This window comes from Mobula hypostoma, chromosome 29 (assembly GCF_963921235.1).
Source record: "Mobula hypostoma chromosome 29, sMobHyp1.1, whole genome shotgun sequence".
Classification (NCBI taxonomy): Eukaryota; Metazoa; Chordata; class Chondrichthyes; order Myliobatiformes; family Myliobatidae; genus Mobula; species Mobula hypostoma.
In genome coordinates, this window is record NC_086125.1 from 4,984,950 (window position 1) to 4,994,453 (window position 9,504).

Genomic DNA, 9,504 nt, shown 5'->3' on the forward strand with positions numbered 1-9,504 from the left:
TGCCTCTCATCGATCATGATGTTAGGATCATTGATAGTTCTCCTCTCCATTTGTAAGAAATCTTCAGACACTGCATTCTCGAACCGGTTCCATAATTGCTGTGGATTGTTGATTTCAGTGTTTGTTAGCAAGACGACAAACAAATCTCTCATTGCTCCGGGCATTCTTGTTCCCTCAGCCTTTTCCATAGTTTGCTGCCAATGATCGTCAGCTTGCAACAATCCTCTCTCTCTGCAGATGTTTTTGAATGATAGAAGGATATCTCCATCATGTGTTTTCAATGATTCAAAAGATACTGACCCCTTTGTGTGATGAAGAAGTCGTCTCAAATAGTAGAGGTCACCACTTCGTGGAGAAACGGTATACACTCCACCCAGAACATTTGCTTCAGAAATCCAGGAGTAGTCCTCCACTCTTTTCCCCATTCTCCTTCTTTCCCATCTCTTATTAGTCCAAGTGTAGAATCAGGGAATAGGGTGTTTCGAAGAACTTCGTTACAGTAAGATTTAAATATCTGTTATTGATGGGTGGCAGTTTGATCTGTCCCAATCCTACACATGCTGATGTGGTTAGCAGAATGTGAGCGTTCGAAATAGAGCTGCCCTGCCCTTTCGCTGCTGTGAGCATCGTGACGTGCTGCTGCGTCTGGCCGTGGTGCACATGCGTCGCGGTTTTATCGGGTGTGCAAAGCAGGGCCTATTGACGAGTGCGCAATTTTAAACGAATATAACTCTGACTTCTGCATGTATTCTGCAAGTTAGTGCATTTTAAGTCGATATAGTCAAAAAAAAGTGCCGCTGTAATGCACCATTTGGGCTAATTGGAGGTGACAAACAGAGAGTGAGAGTTTTAGTAGTATATGGATTTACCCAGCTTCATTTTGTAGCAAGTAATTCTCTCTGAACTTTCTTTAACCTCCTTAGTTTTTAAGCTGTATGTCCCATATAATTTCTCAGACTTTCAACCAAATAAGTGATTTTGAGCACGGTTACTTTTTGATTCTAAATGTAATGACTGCTTGATTTTGTTTTTAATAAACCAAGCTTTTGTGTTTTTTTTTACTTAATGCATTATCACCACAAAATGCCTAGCATTTTAATAAATGAAGTGACGACAACTAGAGATCATGGGTTAAGGATGAAAGGTGAAATGTTTAAGGGGAACATGAGGGGAACTTCTTCACTCAGAGATTTATGAGATTGTGGAATGAGCTGCCAGAGCAAGTGGTGCTTGCAAGCTCGATTTCAATGTTTAACGGATGTTTGGGTGGTTACATGGATGGGAGGGATATGCAGGGCGATGGTCTGGGTGCAAGTCAATGGGACGTAGCAGTTTAAATGGCTTGGCACAGACTAGATGGGCCAAAGGGCCTGTTTCTGTGCTGTACTTTTCTGTGACTCTGTTCTACCAATTTCTTCAGAATCTCTTTAACCCCTCGGTAACATCTGGACCCGGAACGTCACCTGTACCTCTTCCTATAGATGCTGCTTGGCCTGCTGCATTCCACCAGCATTTTTTGTGTGTGTTTCAGTAAAAGCTAATCAATTTTGCATAATTCTTAACAGGAGCTTGTTGTGTACAACTGGACTGCCATGTTTCTAGCATTATTTCTTTGTTTGTAAAGATATTGCAGGTTTTATTTTTGTTGTGTGGTCAAGGATCTTGAAGGATTTAGTTAATACTACAAATGTTTCCAAATGATTTAACACAGACAGGAACTTCAGTGAGTTCATTCCTAGATGTGGCATTGCTGGCTATGTCAGCATTCAACGGTCACAGTTGGTTGTCCTTTAACTGAGTGCTGGGCCATTTCAAGCTTAGATTAACAAATATTTCTCACCCCAAGGGACGTCAGTGGACATGATGGGCTCTTATGACAGTACATTATCTTTTGATTCAGGGTCAGTTTGATTAATGGAATTCCCCAGCTGCAGCATTGAGATGTGAATGTGTATCTTAAGATCCATCAGTTCAGACCTCTGCCCAACTGATTCAGCAACATCATCTCTATTCAACTGTACCTCGTGTATTGGAAACTAAAACAATTTTTCTTTCAAACAGGATATGATGATAAGATCTCATTGCCTTTTGTGGTGACTGACCTGAGAGGAAAGAATCTGAAACCTTTTAAAGAAAATGCCTTGTATCAGGTAACTTAACCAATCTAAAGCAGGAGACAGAGGGTGAGCTATGAATCTGTTCTTCTATCAGACATCCCACCTCTCCTGGATGTTCCGGGAGTCTCCAGCATATTAATAGTGGCTCCCTGATGCCCACAAATTATATACAATATCACGGAAATCAGTTTTTTGAGAGTGAGAGAGAGAAAGCAAGAGAGAGCGCGAGAGTGACCACGAGAGAGAGAGAGCGCGCCATGGCAGAGTGTTCCAAAAAAATATATAAAAAATACGTCACCCCAGACTACCCTAAAGTGTACCCCTGCCTAATAGGGGTCAAAATAATGACAGTGTTGCTCGCTGCACTGTTTGCAACAGTGACTTTTCTATTGCCCATGGTGGGTTAAGACTGTAAAAGACGTGTTGAGGTGAGTTTAACAGGTGTCATTCGTTCATTAGTATAGCTAACGTTATTTAAACTAGCTGGCTAGCTGCTAAGGAGCTACTCTATTGCAGACATCCCACCCCTCCCGGAAGTTCCGGGAGTCCCCCGCAAATTGATGGTGCTGCCTCCCTGAAATGAGTTTTTGCAGGGTGGGATACCTGTTCTATTCAGTAAGATAACGATTGATGCAATCTTGGCCTTGGATCCATTTTCCTGCATATTCTTCATAACCCTTGACTCCCCCATAGGCTAAAAATTCTGTCTCATAGCCTTCAATATATGCAATGACTTGTATCCAGTCTGAATCATAACTCTTTCCCACACACATGGATAAAGATCCCTATTGAGAAACCCTACTGAGCCATTAGGAGCCTCAAGGATTAATTGATATGAGCAGCCTCCTGATGTGTTGAACAATGCTTTTAATGTAGTGGGAGGTAGGGTAAATTGTTGCAATAGAAAGCATAAAACAAGCTCAAGTTTATTGCATGCTTCCTTTCAAATATAACTGTAAATGTTTCTTTTCATAGAATTTATAGCATTTGGCACAAGGAATTCATGCAGACTTTATCCTCTGCAATCATTCTCTTACCCCAGCTTTATCAGTCCCCCCTTGTATTCCTTTCTTTCTGTACTACTTGCTCATTTTTACCATAATGGATCTGTGCTTTTCATCTGTGGTTGGCAGTGAGTTCACTGTTCTAAAGATAGGTTCTTACAGGTGTGACATTGACTGATTTTTGCAAACCACTTAAGTTCTTTTTTGAACCGAGTTCAGAAGGATTTATTTAGTCAGAAGGATAAATAATTGAATTAAAACATAGTGGAGCAATACAAATTAATTAAACAATCAGGCTTAATAAAATGAAAAAGGCCAAACCACTTATTTACATATAACATATTAATCAAGGTGGGTGACTTCACATGCCTTGCATTTTGATATAAAGCCCTCAGCTCGGGATGAGGTCCAGCAGTGGGACAGAACGTCAGATAGGCCAATTCTGACTGTAGCATTACAAGGCACAGATGAGGAAATCAGATGTCAGCTGACTCTTTAAGAGCACTCTAACACTAATTTTCTGTGGACTTCAGGCAAATCATATTTTTGGCTGATAAACGGAGGCCTATTCTGTGTGCTCGGAGTTGCAACTGTTTGTGGGTTTTTATTGTGGATGAATTAGTTATGTGTTTCATGCATAATTCGATACAGAATGAATCATGATATATGTGGGAGAAGGCAGGATGGGCGGATTTCAGGCAGAAAGTTGTGATAAAGGAGAGTCCAAAATTATGGGACAAACCCTTTTGTTGTAAGAAATAGCGCCTTTCCATCCTTTATATCTCCCAGTGTAGGTGCAGAAATCCTTAGTTTAATGGCTCATTCAAAAGATTGCAACTCTTGACAGGTAGCAGTTGGTCAATATTGTCTGCTGTATCATCCTTAAAAGGATTATATGTGTCCTTATTCAGTGCACGGTCGAGGCTGTTCTATGGATGTAGGTTTATCCAAGGGAAACGTTTATTAGGAATGAGATGAATAATGCCTTTTACTTGAAGTTCATGTCCACTGAATGTTAGTGTCCTGTGTTTTGTCAATTTCTAGGGAAAGTACCTCACTGTAGAACAACTGACGCTTGACTTCGAATACGTTATTAATGAGGTTATAAGGAATGATGCATCATGGTCAAAACGCTACTGTTCCTTTAGTGATTATGATATTGTAATCCTAGAGGTAAGTGATTTAACAGAACAGCTTGGCAGTGGTGTGTGTGTCAGAATGTGTCTTGCTGTATTGAATAAATATTGATTAATTCCCAATACACCACCATAAAAAGTTGGTTCTTGCATCACCAGCATACAGTGGCCACACTATGTGCTATTTATAAAACACCCCTCAGCAGCTTGCCAGGGCTTTTTCATCTGCACCTTCGAAACCCATGATGGCCAGTCCAAGGGCAGCAGCCATCCAAGTCACACAGCATCCTGATTTGGATACCTTTACTCTGTGGTCATTGGGTCTACACTGTCTTGGAAAAAGTATTCAACTCCCACAACTATTTTCAGATTTTACTGTCTCATTTTCTAAATTTAAAAAGTATTGAAGTAGGATTTTTTGAGTTGAACTACAGAACATTGTGCATTCTGTCAAATCAAAAGAAAAATCCAAAACCTGTCAATAATTTACTGAAAATTAAAAACTAAAATAATGAGGCTGAAAAAGTATACACACCCTTTGTAATTACTACGCTAACTTTCCTCAGTAGTAATATATTACCTTACCAACTCACCCAATTTGTTGATGTTGATAATTGGAAGATGACTAGTTTTTAATTAATTCCTTCTTGCAAAATTGCTCAAGCCGTGCCAACATAGTTGGGGAGTAAGGTCAGGAGTCAATCAAGGACATCAGTTTTCTTCATTTGAAGCCACTCCATGGTTGCTCTAGCAGTGTGCTTTGGGTCATTGTCCTGCTGAAAGATGAACTTTCTTCCCAATTTTCAGCTTTCTGGCAGAGGCTGGCAAGTTTTTATCCAGGATCTCTCTGCATTTAGCAGCATTTTTTTTCCCATCAATTCTGACCAGATTTCCAGCCCTTCCTGCTGAAAAGCATCCCCGTATCATGATGCTACCTCTACTATACTTTACATTAAGGATGATGTTACCTGGTTGATGCGCAGTATCAGATTAAGGCCAGATTTTGGCCTTAGTTTTAAGGCTAAAAAAGTTCCAAGTCTCATCCAATCACAAGACCTCTTTCTGCATCTTCTAAGTAATGCTTTGCAAAGTCTTTACTGGCAAGGATATGCTTTTTCTTAACCAGGAATTCTTCCTTGCTATTTATTAGTTAGACCGTAAGATATAGGAGCAGAAGTAGGCTGTTCGGCCCATTGAGTCTGCTATGTCATTCAATCATGGGTTTGATCCAATTCTTCCAGTCAAACCCACTCTCCTGCTTTCACCCCATACCCTTTGATGCCCTGGCTAATCAAGAACCTATCTATCTCTGCCTTAAATACACCCAATGACTTGTCCTTCACTGCTGCTCGTGGCAACAAATTCCACAGATTTACCACCCTCTGATTAAAGTATTTTCTCTGCATCTCAGTTCTAAAAGGACGTTCTTCAATCCTGAAGTTGTGCCCTCTTATCCTAGAATCCCCTACCATGGGAAATAACTTTGCCATATCTAATCTGTTCAGACTTCTTAACATCCGGAATGTTTCTATGAGATTCCCCCCTCATTTTCCTGAACTCCAGGGAATACAGCCCAAGAGCTGCCAGACGTTCCTCATATGGTAACCCTTTCATTCCTGGAATCATTCTCATGAATCTTCTCTGAACCCTCTCCCATGTCAGTAGTTTTACATGCTTTACAATTTTCACTGTTTACTTGGGCTCTACTGTGGGAAAAAAAAAGGAGTATATGATTCACAAATAAATATTCTCATTTAAGTTGATCAAAATCCATGGTTGTAATACTCATTTATGTAAACAAAGGGTTGGGGGCTGAATACTTTTTCAAGGCACTGTAAATGATGGACCTCTCTCCAACAGTGCAGCACTTCAAGGCAGGAGCTCACCACTGCCTTCTTAAGAGCAATTACAGACTCACGCCTTATACAAACAGTAAATAAATAAGTATGGTCCATATTTCTGTTCTAATCATGGAGGTTCTCAGTCTATACTACTTCAGTTGATTCATATTATTTTTGTCTTAGAAAGGTCCGAGGGGCTGAGAACGATTTGCTTCCTCTCCCATTATATGGGGTGTGAGGTGGCAGAGGAGACCACCTGTGGTGATATTTCATTTTCATTTTTTATTAGATTGATTAGTTTTGAATTTACATGTTTCTGAATGTCAGGAGCTGAGATGCTGGCCTTTATTAGTTGGGGCATTGAATACAAGTGTAGGGAGGTCATGTTCCAAATTTATATATAAAAGAGTAGCCAGATCTCAGCTGCAGTACTCTGTTTAGTTCTGGTCACCACACTACAATTACAGGAGAGACAGACGAAAAGTTGAAGTGGGGTACATGAATGAGGTATATGCAGTTGAGGAGTATAAAAGGGATAGACAGCAATACTTTTTTCTCCTCATCAGAGGTAAATAGAACTAGAGGACCGAGATGTAGGGTAGGGATAAGACATTTAGAGGTTATCTGAGGGGACCTTTTTCACCTGGAGAATGACAAGAAGCTGGAAAACACCTTCTGACAGGTGGTGGAAGCAGTGTCACTGACAGCGTGTTGGATGCATCTGAACAACCAATTGAATTACCTGGGTGTAGAAGGGAGATGGGACTAATATAGATGGGTACCCATCGGTCAGTTTGGACATGGTGGGCAAAATGTCCTGTATTTCCATGCCCAATGATTCTACCTGCAAATATTTCTGAAGGCTTTGACAACCAGTTAAGTGAGAAGGCATGGCTTACCTGGTTGTCAAAAGATTTTTTTTTACAATTCTTCTGTAGATATAATTTGTTCTGGCTCACAGCCTCACGGAAATTCTTGTAGATGTTTTCAGTAATGAAGGTCAGGGCAACCTCTGGGGATGCTCCAAGGTAAACAAAGACTTAGTGGATGGGTAAAGAGAAGATTCTAGGTCATTTTATAAATGGAGTCCTCATAGCTTCACATGATTCTGAGATCATGTGCAGGATCTGCCGTAAGTTATTCAAGATTCAGGATTTATTTATTATCAGAGAATGTATAAATTATACAACTTTGAGATTTACTTGCTCATTTGAGTTATTGCTGGATCCATTCTGAAATTGTCCTTTGTGTCCACTTGATTCACTGATTTCTTAAATCAGAAGGCTATGGGTTTGAATCCAGAGAACTGAGCACTAAATTCATACCAACCCTTTCACCTCCTGCTGAGAATGTAGTATTATCAAATTAATCATTAAATTGAGGCCTGAAGAATCTCAGAGCAAATGAGATATTTCCCCTTGGTAGGTGGGAGTTGTGGGGGAAGAAGGTAATGACAGTTAATTCCCATGAACTTCAGGCACTTGTAATACGAACTCAAGAATTTTGTTTTATGTAATAGACATTTGTTACCAACTTAGGTTTTTTTTTAATTCATACAAGGGATGTTTGTGCCTCTGGTGAAGTCAGCTTTTCTTGCCTATCCTTTCTTGCAATTGGTGGTGAGCTGACAGTTATTGTCACTTGTTCTACCTTTCAGTACATTCTATATACACACTTAGTTGTCCTGTACACTGTTTACTAAAGGGCCTTGTGTAGTATGTGGAAGATAAAAGAAATAAATCAACTTGCTGCTGGACTTAAAGTGGTCATTTATGCACCTTAGATTTAGATATGTAATCAGTAGCTGTAGATTGGTAATCTGTCCTTTTTTTAATCTCAAGGTATGCCCTGTAACTAACCACGTAATCATTAACATAGGATTGCTGCTCTTAGCATACCCCCCAGATGAAGAAGGGCAAGTAAGGTAAGACCAACCTATTAGATTGGAGGTTATACTTAAATGTTACACTTTACTGTATTGGGTACCTGACATTTGTTTTCTATGGGTGAGATTCATGGTGATCTTTCACTTCAAGATTCTGCCCTGACTCATGAGAATCAAATTTCCTTGCACTGTAGCTCGGAGAGTGAAACATGAAATGGATTGGGCAAATTTCAGCATGGTTCATAGCCACCATTTCCGGTAATGGAAAACTTCCCTTACTACTACCTATTTTAGGATCAGTTGATGTAAGTTTGGCTTGTGGACTTCTAGCAATCACAACATTGCCTAGGATCAGGAATGGAAGTGTTACTTGGATGCTGTGGGAGATATTCCTCCATGGTCAGTCTCAGGGTGTAGCTTTGGGAGGGAATTTGACCTCCATCATTTCAAAGGGCCCCTCCTGTGCAGTACTGTTCTATGTTGCTGCCTTGACTCAAGAGCCCCCGAGTTCACGTTGGAGGCATCAACTGGGAAATTATCTGAAATGAAAAGATAGGCTGTAGTTATTTTAGCTGCTGGATGAAAGCACGTGAATTCTGAATGAGAATTGAGCCTGTGACCCTTCAAACCTACCCCCCCTGCAGATTCATTCATTTTGTCATCCCCATTCTGAAACGTTTAGTACTGGTTAGCCCTTACACCCTCACAGTATGTTTCTGTACCCTGCATTAGCATAGAATCATAGTGTTTTCTAATGTGTCCTTCCATTACCCGCTCCTGTGTGTCTAACCTGCCACTAAGTTGCTATCAAGCCTTATTAATGATTTTTCAGACCCAAGGCATATCATACTTGTTTGAAGGGTGCATGGAATCTAAATACGGGCATCTTTGCAACTGTGGGTGTTGGAGACTTAACTGCTGTCCAGGGACAAACAAGGTAGGTTAAATGGTGCATTTTCTCAACACCACCTTGTTTGTGAAATGTAAATTAAGGCTAATATTTCAATCTCTTTTTGTACAGTGGCAGTGTTTGGAGTACCTTTCGGAAAAGCTGTGTTGATGTAGCAATGCGATGGCTAGTCCCCGAAAGTACCTTTCGCAATGTGAACAGAATGACGAATGAAGCCCTGCATAAAGGTATGCTGCGATACCATGGGTGTGAGTTGCATGTGGCGCACATGATCTAAACCATCCACTACAGCCCTTCCTCAGTGCTACACAGCGGCTTCAAGTGCCCCGAGGCTTCTGTGCACCGGTGATGTTTATCAGGTTGGAATTCAAGTCTGTTCATAAACACAAGGGATCCTGAAGATGCCGATAATTCTGAGCAATATACACAAAAAGCTGGAGGAACAGTAGGTCAGGCAGCATCTATAGAGGAGAATAATCAGTCAGTGTTTCAGGTCAAGACCCTATGTCAGGACTGGAAAGGAAGGAGGCAGAAGCCAGATAAGAAGGTGAGGGGAGAGGAAGGACTACAAGCTGGCAGCTGATGGGTGAGACCAGCTGAAGGGGGAAAGG

At 40.7% G+C, this 9,504-nt stretch overlaps 1 protein-coding gene across 2 annotated transcripts in view; it reads left to right on the top strand.

Moving 5' to 3' along the window:
- Positions 1–9,504, top strand: part of dcaf15 (DDB1 and CUL4 associated factor 15) — a 54,038-nt gene that overhangs the window by 37,298 nt on the left and 7,236 nt on the right. For both annotated transcript variants that reach the window (XM_063035593.1, XM_063035594.1), the window contains 5 exons: positions 2,062–2,150; positions 4,166–4,294; positions 7,940–8,022; positions 8,816–8,920; positions 9,005–9,120. In XM_063035593.1, the coding sequence (XP_062891663.1) occupies positions 2,062–2,150; positions 4,166–4,294; positions 7,940–8,022; positions 8,816–8,920; positions 9,005–9,120 (522 nt within the window). The remainder of the gene's footprint in view (positions 1–2,061; positions 2,151–4,165; positions 4,295–7,939; positions 8,023–8,815; positions 8,921–9,004; positions 9,121–9,504) is intronic.